The 23,843-nt window shown below is 37.2% G+C and overlaps 3 protein-coding genes across 12 annotated transcripts in view; 2 read left to right on the top strand and 1 right to left on the bottom strand.

The window, feature by feature from the left end:
- LOC115448270 (ubiquitin carboxyl-terminal hydrolase CYLD) overlaps nucleotides 1-10,113 on the bottom strand; it is a 14,507-nt gene extending 4,394 nt beyond the window's left edge. The window contains exons 1-7 of one of the 4 annotated variants that reach the window (XM_037442016.1): nucleotides 9,964-10,113; nucleotides 9,767-9,891; nucleotides 8,426-8,699; nucleotides 7,030-7,233; nucleotides 6,620-6,819; nucleotides 2,807-2,986; nucleotides 71-226 (exon numbers count right to left, since the gene is read on the bottom strand). In XM_037442016.1, coding sequence (XP_037297913.1) covers nucleotides 71-226; nucleotides 2,807-2,986; nucleotides 6,620-6,819; nucleotides 7,030-7,233; nucleotides 8,426-8,699; nucleotides 9,767-9,829 — 1,077 coding nt within the window. In that variant the 5' untranslated portion in view covers nucleotides 9,830-9,891; nucleotides 9,964-10,113. Of the gene's footprint in view, nucleotides 1-70; nucleotides 227-2,806; nucleotides 2,987-6,619; nucleotides 6,820-7,029; nucleotides 7,234-7,309; nucleotides 7,518-8,425; nucleotides 8,700-9,701; nucleotides 9,726-9,766; nucleotides 9,892-9,963 lie in introns of those variants that run through there. The other 3 variants (XM_037442017.1, XM_037442018.1, XM_037442019.1) reach the window with 3 other exon arrangements.
- On the top strand, nucleotides 3,635-5,977 carry LOC115448281 (myrosinase 1-like). Its single transcript, XM_037442020.1, has 6 exons — nucleotides 3,635-3,821; nucleotides 3,918-4,045; nucleotides 4,134-4,798; nucleotides 4,882-5,190; nucleotides 5,302-5,540; nucleotides 5,748-5,977. Exons 1-6 carry the CDS (start codon nucleotides 3,763-3,765, stop codon nucleotides 5,905-5,907), a joined length of 1,560 nt encoding a protein of 519 aa, XP_037297917.1. The 5' UTR covers nucleotides 3,635-3,762; the 3' UTR covers nucleotides 5,908-5,977.
- On the top strand, nucleotides 7,524-23,843 carry LOC115448280 (probable phosphorylase b kinase regulatory subunit beta). Of its 7 annotated transcripts, none has more exons than XM_037442009.1 (22): nucleotides 7,524-7,606; nucleotides 11,050-11,167; nucleotides 13,044-13,179; nucleotides 13,306-13,588; nucleotides 13,714-13,843; nucleotides 13,950-14,101; nucleotides 14,578-14,914; nucleotides 15,544-15,633; nucleotides 15,727-15,753; nucleotides 16,535-16,689; nucleotides 17,229-17,243; nucleotides 17,586-17,705; nucleotides 17,984-18,094; nucleotides 18,227-18,354; nucleotides 19,110-19,285; nucleotides 19,697-19,959; nucleotides 20,594-20,752; nucleotides 21,077-21,202; nucleotides 21,360-21,583; nucleotides 21,655-21,769; nucleotides 21,952-22,185; nucleotides 22,634-23,843. In XM_037442009.1, exons 1-22 carry the CDS (start codon nucleotides 7,604-7,606, stop codon nucleotides 22,784-22,786), a joined length of 3,255 nt encoding a protein of 1,084 aa, XP_037297906.1. In that variant the 5' UTR covers nucleotides 7,524-7,603; the 3' UTR covers nucleotides 22,787-23,843. The 7 variants fall into 7 exon arrangements, with proteins under 7 accessions (XP_037297906.1, XP_037297911.1, XP_037297907.1 ...); XM_037442011.1 differs by lacking the exon at nucleotides 7,524-7,606 and adding an exon at nucleotides 10,311-10,439; XM_037442012.1 differs by lacking the exon at nucleotides 7,524-7,606 and adding an exon at nucleotides 10,454-10,492.

The following is a 23,843-nucleotide window of genomic DNA, read 5'->3' as shown; positions in this document are numbered from 1 at the left end:
AACAACTTCACCATCATTGTTTTAATCGTCAAGGTCTCATTTAAATATGCATGGCCCGATTTAATATTACCTTTTCTTCTGACGTAAGCCCGGGGACATCTGAAAGCTTCTCGAGTAACGTCCTGAGTTTCATGACTCGGTCGGCGCGCACGTACCCTTGCTTCCTCAGAGGGTTTACCACCTCTTCCCGCAGGACTCTTTGCACCTCCGCGTAATGTGGAGAATCCTACGCCATATTCAAACAGACTGATATGTCACATTAATTAGTCTTTTACAGTCCGGCTCACTCAAGTTAGAAATTGTTAGTGATGTCCTACTACTTATGGAGCGGTGCTAATAGGACGCAAACCCGTGGGCATCATAGGTCCATAAAAATTAAAAATGTAGATATGCACACACACACATACATCATCACGCATATCTCCGAAGAGGTATGCAGAGGTGCAAGCAAGGCACCTACTTTTTGCCGAGTGTGTTCCGTCCTAGGATGTGATAGGGGGCGAGCTTATCGCCATATCGGGCACAAATTCCAGACTCCGGGCTGATATTGAGCAGAAAAACCCAAATATCACTTTGTCCGACCCGGGATTCGAACCGAGGACCTCAGACCACTGCCGTACGGCGCATGCGGTACAACTACGCCACCGAGGCAGTCGCATGGTAGGCATGTAGATATGCGAGTAAGCATTTTAAGTGAATTATCTATTTCTGAAATCAAACAGCAATGTTCTATGCTGGCATGAAGGTCACCGATGCAGCATATAAGTATAAATATCTTTCATATATGTATGAATATCTTTCATTGAGGGACTCAACATGTAATCTGTCAACGTATCTAATGAAGTCGTGCGTATCGTTAGACATTCTGACGTTTATAGTGTAGATCTTCCAGTGGTTTCTAAATCACCGGATTAAAAAAAAATGCTATATCATGGACGCTTGATCATGGCTGGCATGAAGTTAATTACGAGTGAGGATAAAGCCATCGTTACTAGGTCGCGTCGGATACAGGACGCTGTTCCTGTGACTAACTTCAAAGTGGCAATACTGTACGATATTAGTTATCCAGGCGAATACTTATATCTTACCACTAGCAATTTTTTGCGACTGCATATATCACAAGTACCTGAATCTACGTATCATAACAACAGAAAACATTATCAGCACGTAAATATGACTCGAGTGGAAAAACAACAGATTTTTTATCTATTTTACCGCTGCCACATTTATGTACATACTGACTACGTACATACATTACAAAATATAGCGAATATTAGTAACTATATCTATTTAAAATTTACAGTGCCATATTTTTCACACTGGGCGTGATTGCGACACTGCAATCCTCATTATTATTAAAATTATATCAATAATTTGGCTAGCTAACTTATGCAGGAAAAGATTGATAAAAGTGGAGGAAGCGCAAGAAGTATGCCAGAATCGTGCAAAGAAGCAATCTATTGTCTCTGCTTACCCCTATGGGATAGAGGCGTGATACTATGTATGTATGTATGTACTTAACTAGCCAATGGTTATTTATCAACTAAATATCGTTATTTTATGTTATTATAATAATATAGCTTCGAAGTCGTGTCATCGTGTAACCTATAAGACTTTCGATTAAATAATAATAATAATAATATCAGCCCTGTATTATATACTAGCCCTCTGCTGAGCACGGGCCTCCTCTACTACTGAGAGGGATTAGGCCTAAGTCCACCACGCTGGCCTAGTGCGGATTGGTAGACTACACACACCTTCGAAATTCCTATAGAGAACTTCTCAGATGTGCAGGTTTCCTCACGATGTTTTCCTTCACCGTTAAAGCGAACGATAAATTCACAAAGAATACACACATGATTTTTTTTTTTTTTAAAGTCAGAGGTGTGTGCCCTTTCTGCGAGGTGGTCCTCTCGCAGAAGGAGAGTGCCGAGAGGGATAGAGAGAGGGAGGATCCCTCCCGCCGTCAGAGGAGACGTAGGAGGCGCCGGGTGGACGACTGACCGGCGTCTCCCGTCCTGTGGAATGGGTGCGTTTGGAGAATTCCACCATGGTATCCCCTGCCTGTCGTAAGAGGCGACTAATAGGGACCACGAAGGGGGTCGTCGGCGGGCAGCAGGGGGCTGTCCGCCCTAGTGCATTTTTGTGCATTTTTGCACATCTTTCGGTTGACCCCCGGGATGGACGACAGTGTGCTGTTGGCCTCACACTGCCGTAGACGCCGAGGGCGTCCTTCGGTGCGCGGGGGCTTCTGAGCCCCCACCCCCATACGAGACGGGCCGCAAGGCGGCACCGCGCAGGGGCGGCTGCGGTCGCAGACTAGACACTTCAACGTCAGAGGAAGCCCGCAGCCGTCCCTAATGCGCTGAAGAGGGCCACCGCGGAGTTTTAGCTGGTAGGCCGTGCAAAGGTTAAGTTGTATATAGGGTTAGGGACTCGGCCCGGCGGTCGCCCGAAGGTCACCATCAAATCCGGGCGGCTCAACGCCGGGCCGTAAGGCACGGCTACCCCAGCATAACCGCTCAGTCGCCCCCCACGAAGGCTGGGCGGTAGTAATAAGGCACTTTCTCCGCGAAAACAAAAAAAAAAAAAAAAAGGTGTGTGCCCTTGGGATTTGAACCTGCGGACATTCGTCTCGGCAGTCCGTTCCACACCGAACTAGGCTATCGCCGCTCCTCAACTAGGCTATCGCCGCTCCTCACTACGCTATCGCCGCTCCTCACTACACTATCGCCGCTCCTCGATTAAACATTAATAAATAAATAAATAAATTATGCAAGGAAAATTTCATGTTTTTATTGCTTACCTCTGGTTCTGGTGGTCTATACAATAACGCATCGAACACGCTGGTGAATGTGAACATTGCGAAAAGCGTCGCGTCCAAGTAGCACGAGTTGTGATGTCCTTGTATGCCGCGGTTTTTGCCGGCCAGGTCTCCCAGCGAGTTGAGTGGAGGCACCACTCCCAGTACTACGGGACATTCTGGCTACAAAATGAAATATCTCTTAAATATTATATTATTTTCCCAGGAAGATATTTGAGTTAATAATCGTATATTACTATGATACACTTTTTTATTTTATTGAAATTATACAGCAGAATTAAATCATAAAATATCTCTGTACGACAAAGTGGTCACATAATATATCACAGTGCAAATTTTCATACACGAATATGCCCCAACTGCCTCTGTGCGAATCTAACCCAAATACAAATTTTGCATTTAACTTTTATCATGAAAGTATTAAACATATTTTTAATCTATTTCTGCACACGACAAATTAATAAGCATCTATAATTAAAAATACATATTCATCTCTTAGAAAACGGAATATGAAATTATAAGTTAGATTAAATAATTAAAGTGGCACAAAAACACCTTCCCTTTTGTCCCATCAATCATCATCGGGCTATAAGAAGACTGCTATCAAACTACGCAAGGGATGGCGACGCATCAAAGTTACATACACACATATACATAAGCAGATATTTATGCATGATAAGGATATAGCCACTGTTCAACTGTGCCCCGCGTACGAATCTACCCCACTTTCCCCCTACCTGATGTGTAAACATGTTATTCATCTTTTATCGGTAAATGGATCACCTGGATGACATTAAAGTAGTGCATACTCTACCGATATCACATCTTATTAGATTATACAATACACGATTGACAATTCAAAAACGTTTGTAGCTAAGCTTCCTGATAAATACGGAGATACGTATAATGTTGGTAAATCAGCATAAATATATAAACAGATGATATCTATATTTTTTCCACAATATAGGTTTACGATGTCACGTTATATTATATTACTGTAAGTAATTTGTAAAATAATATATATATATATATATATATTATTATTCTTTTCATGCTGTATGTTCTACTTGTAAAGATGAATACTTGTTTTCAGTTTAAGTTTTTATGCAGCTGTATGCCACGGTCACAAGTTAAGGCAAAATGGCAGACAGTTTCCGGAGGGATTTCTTTTCGGAGCAGCGACCGCGTCCTATCAAGTAGAAGGCGCGTGGAATGAGGACGGTATGTACACATATACATTAAACACATTTGCAATAAGGCTTAGAATACTTACTTTGATTACTTATTACATGTAATTAAATTTTTACAGGCAAAAGTGAAAATATCTGGGACCACATGACCCACAATGACCCGTGTATCATCAAAGACTGTTCAAATGGTGACATCGCCGCCGACTCCTACCACAAGTACCAACGCGACGTAGAAATGATGAGAGAACTGGGCCTTGATTTTTACAGATTCTCTATATCGTGGTCGCGCATTATGCCCACCAGCTTTCCAGACCAGATTAACCAAGCGGGCGTAGATTATTACAATAATTTAATCAATGAAATGCTTAAATACAATATTGAGCCAATGGTAACTCTCTACCACTGGGACTTGCCGCAGAAATTACAGGAGTTGGGCGGATGGGCGAACCCTCACATCGTCGACTGGTACGGAGACTACGCTCGGACTATGTTCCAGCTTTTCGGCGACAGAGTTAAATACTGGATCACAATAAACGAACCTTATCAAGTCTGCTACCAAGGATACGGCGACGTATTAAAGGCACCGCGATTGAACTTAAAAGGCATCGGAGAATACATGTGCGGCAAAAACATACTGTTAGCCCACGCAAGGGCTTACCATATTTACGACGAGGAGTTTAGACCCTCACAAGGTGGAATAATATTTATCTCATACAGCGCCCAATGGTACGAACCGGACACTGAAAACGATATCGCTGCTGCCGAAGAAGCCAACCAGTTCATGGTAAATCGTGTGCATAGATTGATTGTTATGAAATATGCATTTTCTATACCTGAAATGTGTTTAAACAATGTTTGTTATTCTAGTGGGCTTATTACATACACCCTGTATATTCGGAGACTGGTGACTTCCCTCCTATTATGAAAGAGAAGGTGGCTGCTAAGAGCGCGGCTCAGGGCTTCGCTCGCTCCAGACTGGTAGAACTGAGCCCAGAAGAGGTTGAGTATATCCGAGGCACTTCCGATATCTTTGGACTGAACCATTACGTCAGCTTCTTAGTTTACAGGAATGAATCTGTGTATGGCAGCTATGATATTCCTTCGTTTAGTGACGATTTGGAAGTTGGTTTATATCAGAAAAACGAGTGGCTCATTGGAGAATCAGACTTTACAAAGGTAAATCTATTTGGTTATATTCTAAATCAAATTAAATTTAATAAAAATAATTCTTGGCTTGCCAGGGATCATTCACCGTTTCAATGCGATGTATAATATACCATATTTTAGGTGGTACCCTGGGGTTTTTACAATCTGCTAACTAAAATAAGAGAAGACTACAATAACCCAACGATATTTATAACCGAGAATGGGTTTGCTAGTCGAGGCGGGCTAAACGACGACGATCGCATAACTTACTATAGATTATACTTGGACGCAATGTTGGACGCTATAGCGGAAGGATCAGACATTAGGGCCTACACCACGTGGAGTTTAATGGATAATTACGAATGGATGTACGGATACACGTGAGTAATTTAATTTACTTTATATTGGTCCTAGACTCGTTGATTTAGTGCTATTAGTCATAGGGCTCAAACTAGGCGAATTTCTACACTGGAATGAAATTATTCATCAATATTTAATAATTTATGAAAAACGAAGGTTATTTCAGACTTTTGATTAATTAATAATTAAAACTTCGATTTATTTATGATGTTTTTTTACATGGACAGGGAACGATTCGGTTTGTACGAAATTAACTACAATGACCCAGAGCGTCCGCGCACTCCGCGCAAGTCCGCCTTCATGTACAAAGAGATACTGCGCTCGCGCACCCTGGATTTCAACTTTGTACCGGAGATCACAACAATGACAATTGACGACGGCCACTGATTCCTTTGAAATTGTAATTTAGTCACAATGGTGCCGTCGATATTAGAATAAAAAATACTATTAAATATTTTTTGTGTTATTTTAATGTTCAATCACTATTTCGACACTAGTGACCCGCCCTGGTTTCGCATGGGTAGCACTAATTATCTATATTGGCCAGATGACGCCTAGTGGTCCAAACGCTACCAAACTGCACAGGATCACCTGCTGGGCTAATCGCTCTTGTCGCTTTGGACGCCAAAGGGAACTTAAATACACACATTTATAGAAATATCCAATTCATTACTTTAAAGAAATACCTTTTTGTAATATACTTATCATACTGCTAAGACTAAAAGTATATTATAAATAGACTTCTCAAAAAAAAACATACATACCTTCTTAGTCTGGAGATAGGTAGATATTTTCTACAAATCTTCCTTAGGATCTCCTTACAACTCTAGGATTAGAATCCCCATCGACATACCTAATCTTCGGTTATTTTTTTATAACAAATATACCTATTACAGCAGTATTTTGTGCTATTTTGAGGCGACATTAATCCGTACAACCTACAAATCTAACTATTACAATATTAAAATAAATATTTATATTTTTCCTGGAGTTAGTATTTTGGTATTTTACACACAAATATTTAAACCATGTACCGTGTTCAGTAATGGTATCAGGGATGGATAAACACTGTATCTATGATCAAAACAATTAGACTTGCCTGATCGAAATTTTCAATGTCATGTAAATCGGCGCGGTCGGGCGGCGGCGTGTCTCGAAATCTGGCGTCTCTTCGGCACAGCGGCAGCGGCACGAACAGCGCTCGTCCCGGCGCGCAGTGGAACAGGTACGTGCCGCCGCGGCTGCCGTCGCCCAGCCCGCACACGCTCTGCTCCAACTCCACGCCGGCAGTCGCGGTGTCTGCACAATTTTATCCTTTACTACCATCATTTTACGGTACACGATTTTACAAGGAATTATTTACAAGGAAATATTAACGCTATTTACCTGAACATGTATTTGGACTTATTATAATTGAAGTACAGATTTAATCTAGACCATTCTTACTTTGTATATACACATGATAATTATAAAATATGGGCTAAAATAATTTTCGCACTTAGTACTTACCGTCGACAATACCAATCCATCTAACCACGCCGTAGTAATGTTGATCAACATCTGTGGCGACTTCGACTAGCGAGCCGACGCCGATGTCCTCTTGCAAGTGCTCCGGGGAGGGCTGTGAGGGCTTCGGCGCGGGCGCTACAGTGCGCGGTGATCCCAACGGCGGCGAGTCGTACAACTCGTCAGCGACCTCACTGCCGCATACGTCTGCATCGCGAACGATTAAGCAAACATTATAACAAACATTTCAATCGTTAGTTCGTTAAGTAATTGCATCACCTACTCTCGTCATATTGCAGGACGCAGAGCGGTATCTCATCGATAGGTAGCACGGGTAAATACGCATAAGACATTTTCTATCAATAAAACACACTACAAGTAGAGCGAGCGGTCGGTCGCAGGGTCACCCACCGCCACGCACTGAGTCTATTATTAGAAATTGGGAAAGCTAAGAGCAAACTATTAGACGTCAATATTAATTGTAGTGTTTCTTTCAGTGGAAAAAAATACGTTGTTATTGTGAATAACTTGTGTTTGTGCGGTAATCGGTGCGGAATTTAATTTTAATAACAGCAAAATGGTGAGTAAATGTTTTTATTATGTTATCTTTTGCCCTATTATACCAATTACAAGACAGCGTGTTATTGTTTATACATATAGTTGGTAGTTTTTTCTGCTTTTAAAAACAAATACTATAGGATGGAACACATGCAATATTATAGTTCCAACAAATAATGTTTTCAATGTATACTCAAAGACTTCACATAATATTATGTAAAGTAATATCATGTACTTATCTAATTATTATTTAGGTATTTGTTTTCCATAAGTCCTTCTAAATACTAGTTTAAATATTTTGGAAACAGAGCAGATTTCCATGGTAATACTTTATTTTATTACACAGTTTATTATGTAGTTAGAAGTTACAAGGACATTAATAGTGGGTATTTTCTACAAATATTGAAAGAAACATTTTGAATACTTTTGAGTAAAATTTTGTAAATAAAAAAAGGCTAGCAATGGCTCGAAGCTAGCATAGTTCTACTTAAAACAATTAATTTGTAAAACATTTTTGTGGGTAGTTAAGATTTATTTTGTGAGATAAGAAATTTATTTGCCTGACCTGTACTACTCTCATCTTTATAGGTGAGAGTAGTATAGATCAGGTGAATAAATTGTTGATCACCACTGTCGATCCTGGGCCTGGGCATTAAAGGCTTATATGAGCTCAAGGCATATTATAAGTATTTATATTGAGTATAAATGAATAATTAATGGAGTCCGGGGCAGGACAGCCCCGAGCGATGGTACCTTCTTAAGTTAGCCCTAACATAGGAGAAACTTCGTCACCTGGTATTAGCAAAGTTTTTTCCCAGTTAATATAATTTTATATACTTACCAACTAATATGCCCGTCTCAATCTTCTTAGTTTCGTGCACCATTTTGGGTGCGTGTCGAGGTTCCTCGGCAGATGAAGGGAATGTATTCGTGGGCTTGATACGTCGCTTTTCAGGCGCTAAATGGGCTAAAAGATTTACAGACTTGATTCTCTCATTTTGTGCGGGACGCTGCATAGTGCGATTGCGACTTGGGCTCACTGTCCCATACTCTAGGTGTTCTGGTTCACGCGGTGCAGGTGGCCAACCACCACCAATCAGATTGAATAGGTCTATCTACAACACAAACAAATTTAAACAAGCAATAAGGGGTTAAAATCATAATAAGTTGAAAACCATACACCATTGCTTCTAAATTAAAACCCATTCAAATTTAATATGCTGAGCTTAGTGTTTCATGCCAATAATATAGAAAGTTCCATCAATGTTAACATATGTTATAACTCAACCTCATATTTATGTGTCTTCTGTTATTAACAATTATTTGTTTTTGTTTAACACATCCTACATACCAAGTGCTATGTTAAATTTTTTAAAGTTTTTCTTAATGTTGTTAATCAAAAGTGCAAAATAAAAGTGTAAAACAAAAGCAATGATAACAATAATTATTTATTAAATGTTATTAGACCGAAATGCAACAGACTATAATCTATTACATTTCCAATTCATGTTAGAAAAACAGAAACAGCCCTTTTACTATTTACAATATAACATAATTGTACTGCAACTTAAGACATTAGGTATGTTAAATGTAAATGTAAACTTCTCAATATAATGAGGATGCTTTTTTGTTTTCTTTCATTCGGGATATTGAGAGTTATTTAAATATCTATTGTTTCCAACTCTCAATATAAGAATTTATATTATTCTTAAAAACTAACTGCTCAGTTAATTCTTTTATAATAATTATAAGAGTTGATGATTTTTAATAATAAAACTTATTGACTATGCTTATAAGAAGTCAAATATTTCCTAAACTATATTATTATTGTGGATTGTCTTTTTGTTACATATATCATTATCAACAGAGTGTCAACCTAAAACATCAAAACAAAATGTTTGAAAAGCATATAATTTATATGGTATAATGCAAAATTAGTTTATTACAAACAAACAGTGCCACATAAATTATTTATCCTCATAATCATAGCATAACTGTTATGTTTTATCCAACAAGCCAGTATTTTAACGAAAATAACTATGTGTAATGTAATGTAGTATATTTTTATTAGACGTGCAGATTGCAGTGTTAGAAAAACATTCATGTTAAAATTATACCCATTTTGTGACTTTTTTGCAGTTTTGTAGTTATAACATTTATAAAAATAAATGGCAAAGAAAACCTGGTTCTCCCTGCTGATACTCTCAGGATTTTCAAAGTGTACTTCCTTTATTTCATGACTCATTTTATAGTAGATTCTCGCGTTATCATAGTATCTTTAATGCCGTCACTTTTTATGTCGTAATTCTAAACAATTGGAAGGGCTTGTAAGAATCACAGATATAGAATGGCTGTAGGGAATTGCAATTACAAACTAACCTGTTAGATTAAGTATATAGTGTTTACTATATCAGTTTTCATGGCATGAATATAAACGTATAACTCTATATTTTAAATCGAACATTAACACGATTTTGATGATCCAAAATCGTAATAACATAAACAGATTATTTGACAACTGACTGAAAGTCAGATGAAAGTGACAAATAAAAATTAAACTTGCCAATTTACTACCTTATTTTTACTATATAGAGGCATAATTGAACTCAAAATATCTTTTTTTACTTATACATTATAAACTTTGTTTCTTATCCATTTATTTTGTATTATTTTATATTATCCTTTACAACTCTCTTTTTGTCACAGTAAAAAAATAATGACCTTGTAAAGGTCAACTAGACAGTTTATGTTATGTAGCCTCTGCTTTATTTATAATTTTTTAGTTATGTCAAATGTCAATAGTAAATAGTAATTTGATATTCAATTTATATTTTTAAGGAATACTTAGTGAAGTGGTAAATATCAAGTATCAACAAAACCCTTATTTCTTTTTTATATTAATTTAAAAGTGACTGAAAGTTGAAACTATTTTACATCAATTCATAATATAAATAGAAATTACTTATCAACAACGCAGTTTACATTTTACTAGTTCTGCATCGAAAATGCAATTACTATCAACTTTGATAGTAAACAAAAGAGATTTGCAATGTTAATAGTCAGATGTTAAATAAAGCTTACGGTACTATATATTGAAACAAAAAACATAACTGTTTAAACATAGGGTATACATGGCCTAGGTGCATAATAAATTATCATAAGTTGTAATATAATTTCTCTCTTAAAAGGGCATTCTGTTGTGACTAGTTGAATATTTGCCTCCCGTGTTTTTTCCAATTTTCAGTTAGACATGTACACAGAACTTATTTATAGTGTGTGTCCCAACCCATAAAATCCAACTACTTTTGTGCAGTCCAAGTGAAATTTTAACAAAAATGCTTTCGACATAAACCTTTTTCGTGTCATAAAGTGTAGTTGGTATGCCTATGTTATAATTAAAAATAATTAAGCTAGCTATTGCGGAATGAATTTATAAATATTCTAAATTGTCAAAATTTCTTACAGGTGTTTCCAGACGTAATGATACGTCAAGGCAGTATAGATGACATAAATGCACAACAATTTATAAAAATATCAAACTATGAGGATACAGTCAGGCAGTTAGACATTTACTATGCTATTGGTGAGTAAGTTCAATAAAAACATGAACTAAGTTTATTAATTCTATACTACATGTAGTGATATTTTTAAGCAATTTTATCTAATATAATTATTACTTATCTGAGAATATTATATTTTTTTAATAATATTCTACCAAAAATTTGTAAAAGTTATACCTCTATAATTGTAGAGGCATAACTTTTTCAAATTCATTCATAACAACATCTTTGATAATCCTGCTTTGGATTGGAACAGAATGTTATCTTAATTTGAAATAGTAAGTAGTATAATCAAAAATATACATTACTAGTTTTTGCTGGTGCCTTCCCCGCATGAAAGAGTTTTCTGGGATAAAAATCCTGTTATATATTTTCTCAGGATAGAAAATAGCATGTCCTTCTCAAAGCCTCAAACTATCTTGATATTTGGTAAATTTCATCAAAATCCAAGTTTATTGCATTAAGACAGACAGACTGATGCGGTGAGGGATTCGTTTTATAAAATATTTTTTAAAACTTTTTAAGACTAACAATTACATCATACATTATTGTTGAGGAACTTTATCCATTTAAGAATTTTTCAATTCGAACCAGTAGTTTCCCAGTTTGCAGTTCAAACAAACAAACTCTTCAGCTTTATAATATATATTATAAATTTACTTGTGATAATTAAAACTTGTTATGAAATATTACAAATCTTTACTGGAAAGAAACCATTTTCTTGGAATGTTTATGTCAGGCATTCTAATTCTACTATCTTTTCCTGCCTGTTTTTACACCTTTTCCCCAGAAAAAAATACAAAAAATATTATTCTAAGTATCTTGTCAAGTCTTTTCTCATTTTATATTAATGGTTTAGATAAAAAAAAAAGATAAATAAATGTATGTGCCATCACATTTTGATGCTTGAAAGGTAATCATATCTAAGTGACAAATATACTGAAGATAATTATATAAATATTTTGAATCACCATACTTTTCTGCGTCATTAGATCTAGGTTTTGTAGGTCTAGGACAATTTAATATCATTAGACTATATCATTATGTTTGTGTGTTTATTTTATCATTATGTTGTTTAAACAACTTACACATACGCTGTCTTCGAAGCATCTTGGGTCTCACTTGGAAAGACAGAATCACAAACGAGAGCGTGTTAAGCACTGCACAACTGCCTAGCATAATCGCGTTACTACGTCAGAGACGTCTGCGTTGGCTAGGGCATGTGCATCGCATGGCGCCCAATCGTTTGCCCAGGCAGATACTTTTAGCCGAAGTAGCACATGCTAAGCGCCCGGTAGGTCGTCCAATACTTAGGTTTAAAGATAGTGTGAAGCGGGACATGGTATCTTTTAACATGGATCCAACCAAGTGGGAGGAAGAGGCGGTGGACCGGGTCAGATGGCGTAAATCCGTAGCTGACGGTGTTTCCGCTCACGATAAGGCCTGGTTTAAGCAGCTAGCCCACAAACGCGAAATTCGGCGCAACTACGCCGTTTTACCACCCCCATACACAAATACAGAAATCCGCTGCCAAAACTGTGGTCGTATCTTTCGGGCTAGAATCGGTCTGATAAGTCACCAGCGTAGGTGTATATCGTACCTCGCATCTTCTACGAACGCTACTTAATCATCTCACGTAGGTGTTAATTGCCAATGATGATGATATCGTTATAAAATAAAAAGTTGAACTGTAATGAATTTACATATTAACATCAAGACTTTAAAGCACTCTACTCAAAAATTTATTGATTGTCGCTTAGATATGATTGCCTTTCAAGCGTTGATTTCTTTGTGTGTTATATTATAGAATTTCTAAATTCTAATTCAATAGACAGGGTAGATATTGAAAAAAAAACATCGTATTAACAAAATACTAAGTATAACAATTTTTTTTTCCAGTCAAAAGACAGCTTCTGAGGTTCCAAAGCCCCATCACTGGTTTGTTTCCTGTACTCTCATCAGACCTTCATATTGGTAGTGTGAGAGATAGTGTATACTGTGCCGCTGCTGTTTGGGGTCTCTACCAAGCTTATAGGTATGAACTATCAATAAATAAGCCTAATTGGATAAATATTACAAGCTCTCCTAAATTCATTCCTCAATTGAAATTGTTAGGCACACCTATTATGTAACTATTAAGAAAAATTAAATACCATTCTAGGCGTATTGATGATGATAGAGGCAAGTCACATGAGCTCGGACAAAGCACAGTAAAATGTATGCGCGGTATACTGGAGTGTTGGGTGAAGCAGGCTGCACGGGTGGAGGCGTTCAAAACACGACAAAGCGCTGCGCACGCGCTTCACGTGAAGTTTCACCTCACCACCGGCGAACCTGTGCTGTCGGACGAACATTACCATCATCTACAGATAGATGTTATATCCTTGTATTTGATATTCCTTGTTCAGATGATTACGTCCGGACTACAGATTATTTATACACAGGTATTTTAATGTAAAGTCTTTTTATATTCTTTAAAGTAATCGTAAATAGCTTTACCTTGCTAGTAACAAAGGTATTGGAATAAGACTACTGTGAATTACAGACAAATAATATTATTTGTTTCTAGGATGAAGTAGCATTTGTTCAAAATCTGGTGTACTATGTAGAGCGCGCGTACAGGACACCAGATTATGGCATGTGGGAAAGAGGATCTAAATACAATGACGGAAAACCGGAGATCCATGCTTCATCCATTGGTATTTATATTTTGCAATATTCAAAAATATGTAAAATATTATCTAAACTTGTTTCAACCAAACATAATATGTTATGTAGTAAATTCAATATAACATTTATTTATAGGTATGGCAAAAGCCGCCCTCGAAGCCATTAACGGATGCAATTTATTCGGCGATAAAGGAGCTTCTTGGAGCGTGGTTTACGTCGACATCGACGCCCACAATCGCAACAGGAGTATTTTTGAAACTATGCTCCCTCGTGAGTCAAGTTCGAAAGTAAGTCATACAAAACAATAACATGCCGCCTCCTTAGAATTTGCAATAAGAAAGACGACACAAAGTACATTGCCACTTTGTAGACGTGGTGGCGATGTCTCTGTCCCGATCGGTTTCGGTCATAGACGTTTTGTGTGATATAAAACCTAGTTTGGGAAGTTAAGTTCAGCTTCAAAATTAGACGAGCTTGCATTTTGGCCTGTACTATCTCCGAATTATCATCAATGACTGAGATGACCGACTTGCCGTTAACACCGGAACCAAAAGTAATGTAGATACCAATTTTTGTTACCTCGATACTGACCCGTTGTTGGTCACGAAGACGGTGGCCAAGCCTCTGTGAACTAACACCCTAAGGAAACCGCGGGAAAAGTCCTCCTTGCACCCTTTTTGTAATGTAATCACTAGTATTTTTTCCAGTAAAATGTTTCTATACTATAATGAGTTACAACCCTCATTGCAGTATACCATTTCAGGGAGTGGATGCAGCTCTACTGCCAACCATATCTTTCCCCGCCTTTGCAACACACGAAGAACACTTAGTGCAGTTAACAAAATCGAACATATTAAGGCGATTGCAAGGAAAATACGGTTTCAAGAGGTTCAGTCGTGATGGTTATAAATGCGTGCTTGAAGACCCCAACAGAAGATATTATCACGAGGGAGAGTTGAAACATTTCGACGGCATAGAGTCGGAGTGGCCACTGTTTTATGTTTTGATGATCATTGACGGCGTCTTCCGAACACAACCTGATCAGGTCGAAGAGTATCAAAAATTATTGAAAGCCAGAATATACATGGATGAATATGGAGGTGATTACTTACTCGCTTATTTCTCACTAATATTTTAAATGCGAAAGTTTGTGCAAATGAATGTTTAAATGTTTGTTAGATGTAAGCTGCACGGATTTGGATGAAGTTTGGCACACGTATAGACCATGTCGTGGATAACACTTAGAATTTTTTCCGAATAATTTGTTCCCATGGGAAATAATGGAGTTTCTGAAATAGATGGGGTAGTTGTCCTACAGGTGGCCCTTTGAACTGTGTTTTAGGTACTTTTGTCACGGTAAAGGATTTTTAGCGGACGAAGCCGCGAGCAATGCCGAACATATAAGATAATAATTGTGAAAAGTTTATTTTTTATGAGTAATAAGACTTTTAGATTAAGAATTGCATGTCACTAGATAAATACACGGAATAAAACATTGTTTGTAAAAATATATAAATGATTGAATTAAGGCCTCGAATAAAGACTTGGAAAGTAGAACATTTTAGAGAGTAATTAGTCTTGTAAACTAGTTTTCCGTGAACACTAGATATAGAAAATAGTAATCAATTCTGATTAAGTTAATATTGTATTTTTTTAAACCGATGTCTTGACCAAAGGCTTAATAATATTTCTTATCATTAATATATCTTCTTTGTTCATCGTATTTTAGATCCAGTAATACCTTGGTATTATTACGTACCAAAAGAAGGCGTAGAGAACGAAAGAACGGAGCCAAACTCTGTACGCAGAATACCAGCCAGTGAGTATGCAAAAGTATAATATCATTTGCTTTTGATATTCAAAAAATATATAAATATATGCCACTTACAAAATTTAAAAAATATAATTCCAGACCAACCGAGCGATAGCGAAAATAAAGGTAAAATTAAATTGACTGAGTGCAACTTGCTTAAGATTTATAACATTTTCTTTTTTACTGTTAAACAACTTTTAGAAAGGTGTGGATATTTCTATGCTTGACTAGTTTTTATACAATAAATAATTATAATAACTGTGTTTCTGTACTAAATATCTTTGCTGAATATTTAATCTGCGCGTTTAGAGAAAATATTTTAAAAATTAAATTAATTTAGGTACTGTCAGCCTCAAATAAATGTACCTATACACAGTTAAAGACCAAATTTGTGAATGGGAAAGTTTTGATGTTGACCGCACCTACAGACCCTACGGTTAACCCATAAGATGTATTATAAGGTAAATTACAATTTTATTCTGTAGCATCGAAAGTAGTTATTGTACTTTTAGATTTTTACTTATAAAAACTAAATTATATAACTACAAAATATTTTTTTTAACTGCGCGGTACGTACAATATAGTGTTATAATTCTTTACTGAGTCATTGAATTTATTTCATTTCCTTATGTAGATACACTTTTATAATATTATTAGTATGTATACTAAAAATCAATTGTTTCTTGACTAACTCACAAGCCACTAATAAATTGACATAAATAGAAACACTTTAGGTAAAGGTAACCCCTATAAAATCACCTCCTTAATATTCCCCTTCTTATTTTATATTCTGAGGTAGTATAGAATGCTTTCTTGGTAAAGGATCATCTAATGAATGCTCTGTAGATAATTTTAACATTCCGTAACTATATTATAATTATGTATTCTCCACTAACAAATTGTATAGATACAGGTGGTTTGTTCCTGTGGGCACAGTCGTTGTTCGTCCTGGCGCAATTGTTGACCGGGGGCTTGCTTCATGTCAACGAGTTGGACCCCATCAGGAGGTATCTGCCTTCCTATAACAGGCCTCGACGCGCCGGCAGATATTCCGCTTTCCAGGTAAATATTGAAACTATATAATGTTTTTAAATAATGATATTTTAATAACATTAATTTCTCGCAGCTCCGCCAGCGTTATTGAGCTTATCCTGTTTAAAAATCTCACCGTTTAGTGTATACTTTGCCGATAAAAATGTAGCTTATAAGTAAGGATAAATCTGTAGTTACGCCGCACACCACTTTGTCCCAACATTAGAATCCTGAAAGCATAATGTCAGCAGGGATGCATACAGACTTTTGTCCTTGGGTACTATGTGGAAAATGGAAATAATTAATACAATATCCAATAGTCGATGGTGGTGCATAATATTCTCTCTGCATTCATGGATAGCATAATCACTATAATATCCCTCGAAAATGTTACGACGTCATAACATCCATGGGCGAAAGGAGTCATAAACGGAGCGAAAAGAAACATACTTCTTTTATTTCAATAAAACAACCATTATACATTGTCTACTTGAGTTACATGATGAAAAGTGTAAATATTAGTTTCTGTTAATACATTTCTAATGATTTTATTTCATGCGCCAATGGAGGCTAAGCCGGCATTTGTAAGTATTAGGTATTGTGATAGCAGCATTATAAGCATGGCATAAATATCTATGTTCTATTGCATGATAAAAGATATCTCCTTCTTTTGACTAAACGCAGCTGACACATTTCTGTCGTGCAACACGCGAAACGGTTTTAGCTTATTGACAATCTTCTGCGTTGTCTTAAGCCGATATATTTATTTCTTTGCTGACGTCACTATTGATTGTTTTTCACATGATAATAGGGGAATGGCACGAGGCATATTGTAAGTTGTAAGTGTTTAAACGCCTAAGCTATGTGTTAGCTTTTGTAGGACTTAGTTGTGAGCTCTAAGAATTCACTAATATAAATGGTCCCAGGGCATAGCAACAGACCTGGTGGTACAAGTGGTGTTGATTGCGGAGTCGATGCGTCTGCAGGCGATGATGGGCACCTACGGTATACAAACGCAAACACCACATGAAGTCGAACCTGTTCAGGTAAGATTTTACTTTTTTACTAAGAGTTAATTTAAGAACAAATCAACGATTATTACAATGCACGCAGAAGTATAATAAAAAACAAATCTTATATCCATATCACAATATTATGATATATTATGATATTGCAATAAGAAAACAGACTTGTATTCCACTAACTTTTATTCAGTAAATTATAACCAGGTTTTACAGCTCGTATTTATAACACAACAGATTGAAGCTTTCAGTTACTACATTATAATAAAGCAGAGAAAATGCTTGTATTGTATTGTTGTCAGATATGCAGTTCAACGCAACTAGTGCACGTGTACCGAGAGCTGGGCGTGTGCCAAAAGCTGAAGCTTACGGGCCGACCAATCAGACCGGTCGGATCATTGGGCACTAGCAAGGTACCCAAAACGTTTACCAAAACACAGATTAGTTATATCATACTATATTTAAAACAAATTCATTTTTAATTGTATTAGAAGTTTAATCAGTTACAAAAATACCTATGAATCAGTTTTGAGTTTTTTTTTCAGATTTACAGAGTATGCGGAATGACTGTCCTATGTTACCCGCTTATATTCGAAGTTTCCGAGTTCTATTTGTACCGCGACATGGCTCTGCTTATAGATGATATAAAAACAGAGTTACAATTTGTTGGGAAGTAAGTTCGTTGCTTATTATTTTAATATACTGTGACATAATGTTAAGTAACCAATGAACCTAATGGTACAATATAATATCGATCAACGAGAGATGTTTAAATTCAAGGCATCTATACACGTTAAATATTTTATTTCTTCTAACGTAACGTAAATCGCCTGTAGTTCATTTCAGTGAAGAAAAATATTCTTCACTAAAATTAACATAACAAAGTCATGGTCACACAGACGTTTCTAGTTACTGTCGAAAACTAAAAATCAAAAACATCAGTGGAGATCACACAACAGTTTTTTTTTTAAATCTTTATATAATGAATAAGCTTAGAGGCTTTTAATCTACAAGATTATGCCAGCCTCATTGTATCCTAAAACTAATTTAACAGAAAAGGAAGCATTTTATGTCTTTTTTAGCTTGCTTACAAATTTATATATTTTAACAGCATCTTCACTGTAAGGTGTAGCCAAGATTGTTTGGACCACTCCCAATTCTAAAATATTGACTTTTAAATCCTCTATTAATGTTTCCCTTTCTGTTTTGTATCGAACACATTCCAGTAACAAGTGGTACTTAAACATCTTCTACAGATCCACATAGATCACAATTGGGGTTACTAGTTTTCTTCACAAAAGTTTTATGTTGGACATTCATAACAAATAACAACATCTTGGTTGGGAAACAATAGTACATTTTAAGCGATTTAAAGTTTTCAATTTATTCACATATTTTTGTGGCTGACTGTAAATTTCTATATTTTAGGTACTGGCGGTTATCAGGTCGCCCCACAGTGTGCCTGCTGGTCCGCGAGGAGCACATGCGGGATCCGCATTTTAAACAGATGCTGGATCTGTTCGCGATGTTGAAGAAGGGGCATTGCGATGGAGTCAAAGTACGTCTCGGCAGACTACAAAATTTGATCTCCAGTTCTTGTATGGGTAAGTCTATACATAATATTATATTATGATTTAGTTAAATTAACTATATTGGTGACAACTAACAACAAGGCGAATGCAGTAACGTTAACAAATATGATGATGATGTTAAATAACGTGTTTTACAAGCAGTGGATTAGGCGGCCGTATTGGAACAAGCGGCATAATCGAGAGGGGACCTACACCCCGTAGCAGGTGAATACGGAGCGATCAGACAGGTCATAAATAGATAGATGTGGTTTTTAAACCATTTTTTCATATTATACTCCCTTGTTGGAATACATTCAGAAAAGAAAATCATTTACATACATTCTATACAGTCTTTTAAAACAAATCTCAAACTACTTACGAACTGGTGGTTTAAATATTTACGTTTTTGAAATAATCATAACTTATTATTTTCGTGTTTTTCAGAGCATTTGGATTTTATGAGCCAAGGTGAATTCCCGTCGGAGATGTTCACGCAGTTCAAACAACTGGAGCACGAGTACATCGGCTACCAGTCGCTCACGGACGTACCGCGCACCCTCACGTACCGCGAGGAGACCATATCCTACGACTCTTACAAACATAGATCTACCCCTGACGTTGTAGCGGCGCTGAGGTCCACGGATAATATATTTGCGCAGTGCCAGCTCTGGGGCATACTATTGGAGAGGGAAGGACCTATGTATGAGGTAAACCAACATTTATTTAATGTAATTTTCAAAAGCGATCGTAAATAATTTAGGTATGATTTAGATGTAAGCGAAATACTCACAATGTTCATACGTTTGAATGTTACAAACATGCGGATGACTATGGCGTATATAAAGATGCTTGACATGATCTATAAATAAATCTTGCAGGAACCGTTAGTAGACGCGCGACCCCTTCCAATGACATCTGCGAATGATCCTTGAAAATAATTCTCGCACTAGGCGCAAAAATCGTATATTACGACACTGTATAGAACATTTCATTCACGAGGATTTCCCCACTACTTTCCCCAAACTCTTACAGCGTCCGTGAGCACTCTGAGTACACGCACACTTTGATAGATAACGTTGGGGAAAGTGCAATACCGCGTGACAGAAAAAAAGTATAAGATTATCAATCAAAAGTTTCGTATAATAAGTATCAATTTTAATTGTAACGTTTTCGTTATTTACGTGGTAATGCACTATCCCCGACGTTACCCACCTTAGTGCGCGTGGTGCACTGATGCTGCTCTGGCATACTGGAAGCGAGTAGGGGAAGTAGCGAGGCGCGTCTTCGTGGATGAAATGATCTGCAGCCAGTAAAGGAGCTCGATGGTGCGTGTCGTGTCAGGTGAGCGGCGCGAGCGCGCTGCAGTCGCTGAAGGCGCTGTACCACACGGCGGGCGTGCTGCGGCACTGGCGCGCCGTGCGCTACTGCTCGTCGCTGCTCAACCACACCGTCGACTCCATCAGCCCCTTCATCACCACCGTGCTCGTCAACGGGAAACAGGTCAACTGCAATCTTTGACTATTAATTGACAAAAAAATTTACACAAAACCCTTAGCCTGTTTTTGGCCGGTAGAATTATTTCTTTAAATTTTAATACAATGGCATCCAGTAAGGAAGCTATTTGGAGTTTATAATAATTATTAGTTATGGGACATACATAAAAAGGGGGTTTACTTTGTGTTGGATTTAATTCGTTCAATAGTTATTTTTGTGAGTGACTGTACATTTATAAAAAATATAATATAGATTAGAATAACTGAGTAACAGATATTTGTAATAGTTTATATAGTGTTACAGATTTAAATGTTTATACATTGTTTATAGTTGACGGTGGGTGTGATCGGGCAAAAGGAGACTGTATTCGACAAGCCCATGACGCCTGGCGAGATACAATCGGTGATGTACTCCACTATACAGCCGTACGACATCATCGGCGCTGTGCTGCAGCAGGTATGCAATACTGTGATAACGAATCACGCTTCTTTTAAACCGATTCCGAATGAAATCAGACTTAGGAATTAGGTTTGCAAGCTTTGATACCGCCCTCTTTCATTCGTTTACATCGAATTATGATCGATTTTAAAATAAATATAATTTTCAATTGCAGGAAATAGTACTGTACTGTGGCCGCCTAATCGCGACGAATCCGGACATGTTTCGCGGCATACTAAAGATCCGTGTTGGCTGGGTGTTGGAGGCCATACGTATCTACCTGCAGCTGTTCCCGGAGGAGAAGCGTCCTGACGCAACCATAGAGTCGTTGTCACCCTACAAACTGCGAACTTTATTGCAAAAAGTTTTGACTGTGTCTGATTGGGCTGAAGAAAAGGGGTAAGTTCTGGTACGAAAATATATTTTCTCTTTAATGAATGGTTTATTGATAAAGTTACTGTTTATTTCAGATTGACGCCGTTGCAGCGTCGTGAAATAGAAGGTTGCCTCTGTCGCGTTCCCAAACATTTTTATATACAAGTTTGGGATATTTTATTGCGCACACCAAAAGGAATTATAGTTCAGGTGACCAATTAATTTTGTGTTGTGGTGAAAAATGGACTATGTAATTTTAAGTAATAATATTTATGATTTAATGTTTCAATATTTTATTCGATATTAACTAATATTTGGAGACAACTTATGCTAAAGTCGTTATTGAAGGAAAGTTATTTTCTAGAAGAGTTTAAAAGCAATGTGTGTTGTAGGGCCACGTGATCCCCGCGGAGCCGACGCTGGTGAACATGTCGCGGTCGGAGCTGTCGTTCGCGCTGCTGGTGGAGCGCGCGCTGGTGTGCGCGGGCGCGGCGGCGCGGCGCCAGCTGTGCGTGGAGCTGCTGTGCGCGCTCGCCACCATCCTGCGCCGCAACCCCGAGCTCTACCTGCGCCACGCGCTCGACCTCGACCATCTGCTCCATGACGCGCACAACACTTACGCTAAGGTGCACACGCCTCGCCAACACTTACACCGCTCAATATATACGATACAGTTTACACTATACGCCTTAGGGCCTCTTATCACACTGGCGAATTGTGAGCGAATTAACACCGAGGACCAGGCGCTGCGCGCTTCCTACGAATTCACCCAGTATAAGAGCCTTTACTTTACTTAGCCACGGATGAAACAATCGGACCCAATACCTAAACTACATCGCCCAGTTTACAAACACAATGCGGTGGCCACACTTCTCACTCACAAGCTAATTACGGCAAGTCGCCATGATAACCCTCGAAGCCCTATGTTCACGTAGATGCTCCCTCATCGTGCCCGCACTCGTACGCGCATTAATCACCGCTTTGACTCTGGACGAAGCCTTATATAGAAAGAATCGTTAGTACAAGCAACCCACATGAAAATATACAACAGAAATATCATTTTTTATTTTACAGGACAGTGGACTCTCGGATTCGAGCTCGGCGCTGAGCTCAGCGCCGCCGTCGGTGAGCGTGGGGTACCTGGCGCGCGCCGTCGTCAACACCGTGCTGCAGGGCGCCGCCACCGACCTCGTGCCCACCGCGCAACCCTCCTGCCTCGTCTCATGAATTGCACACATCTATTACGAACAGACTAATCTACTCAGATCTACATTTACTTATATATTGTTATACTGGGGAATGATAAACAAGCAAGTGTGTTAAATAATTGCTATATATACCCACACTATTAAAACCACATAGTTCTTTAAGTGTGTCTAACAAGAACATGAGTTCTTGATGTTTATAGGAATAATATATAGAAATTAGGTATAGATTTTTATTACCTATGCAAGGTTCACTTAGAAAGAAAGAAATGATTCATGATCATTCATGATCCATGATCCACCCATCCATTATTTTAAGCATCATGCCAGTTCGAATGATGGATAATATTATAATTAAGAATAATAATTTAGATTTGAGAATCTTTTTTTTTTATATTTTATTTTGGAATAATTAATATGAATAAAATCTATTATTGTAATGTGATTTGCTATAGTAAAATAATACCCACTTTAGTATCGTCTATAAGGGATAATCAGAATAATTATTGTAAATCACCAATCAGAATAATTATTAAATAATATGTGACATCTCATGAAATATTATTTTTAAGTATATTAGGTTTACTGTGATGTAATTTTAGTGTATAAGTTTTATAAAAAATATACATTTTAAATAGTTTATTTTTACAATAAAAGTTATGATACTTCGACTGCTTTTGCCCACTTTCTTTTGTTCAAATAAAAATTTATGACAATTCACTATAGAGCCAATGTCGCACAATTTTGTCGAGTATTGGACGTCAGGGAAGTCCTAAATCTAGGGAACATTGATTGAGAATGGATATAAAAGAAAGAAATAAACTTGGAAATTTAGGCTGTGATATTTGAAAAACATACAGCACAAAAGAGGTGAAAAATGTAATCTAATTTAAGATTTTTATAATATAGTGTTAATCAAGATGATTAAAATATATTAGAAAGTCGTTCTAATCTTATAATCTCTGTCAAAGTGTAATTTAATTTATACTGAGTAAGTCAGTATTGTGATCTTTAATGAAATTTAAAAAAATTGGCCATTAGAAAGTTTGAATTTTAGAATTAATAAAAATATTGACAAA

Source organism: Manduca sexta, chromosome 23 (genome assembly GCF_014839805.1).
Source record: "Manduca sexta isolate Smith_Timp_Sample1 chromosome 23, JHU_Msex_v1.0, whole genome shotgun sequence".
Lineage (NCBI taxonomy): Eukaryota > Metazoa > Arthropoda > Insecta > Lepidoptera > Sphingidae > Manduca > Manduca sexta.
The sequence above is the reverse complement of the archived record's forward strand: the minus strand, read 5'-3'. Positions and strand labels throughout refer to the sequence as shown.

What these genes read in the sequence shown, in the direction of transcription:
- LOC115448280 (XM_037442009.1), top strand. An exon ending in GAGCGATAGCGAAAATAAAG is followed by an intron (nt 15,754 to 16,534) that starts GTAAAATTAAAT and finishes CAAATTGTATAG; the next exon opens with ATACAGGTGGTTTGTTCCTG. An exon ending in TCGGCGCTGTGCTGCAGCAG is followed by an intron (nt 21,203 to 21,359) that starts GTATGCAATACT and finishes TTTCAATTGCAG; the next exon opens with GAAATAGTACTGTACTGTGG.
- LOC115448281 (XM_037442020.1), top strand. Translation starts at nt 3,763, where the DNA reads ATGATATCTATATTTTTTCCACAATATAGGTTTACGATGTCACGTTAT. An exon ending in AAGAAGCCAACCAGTTCATG is followed by an intron (nt 4,799 to 4,881) that starts GTAAATCGTGTG and finishes TTGTTATTCTAG; the next exon opens with TGGGCTTATTACATACACCC. An exon ending in GAGAATCAGACTTTACAAAG is followed by an intron (nt 5,191 to 5,301) that starts GTAAATCTATTT and finishes ACCATATTTTAG; the next exon opens with GTGGTACCCTGGGGTTTTTA.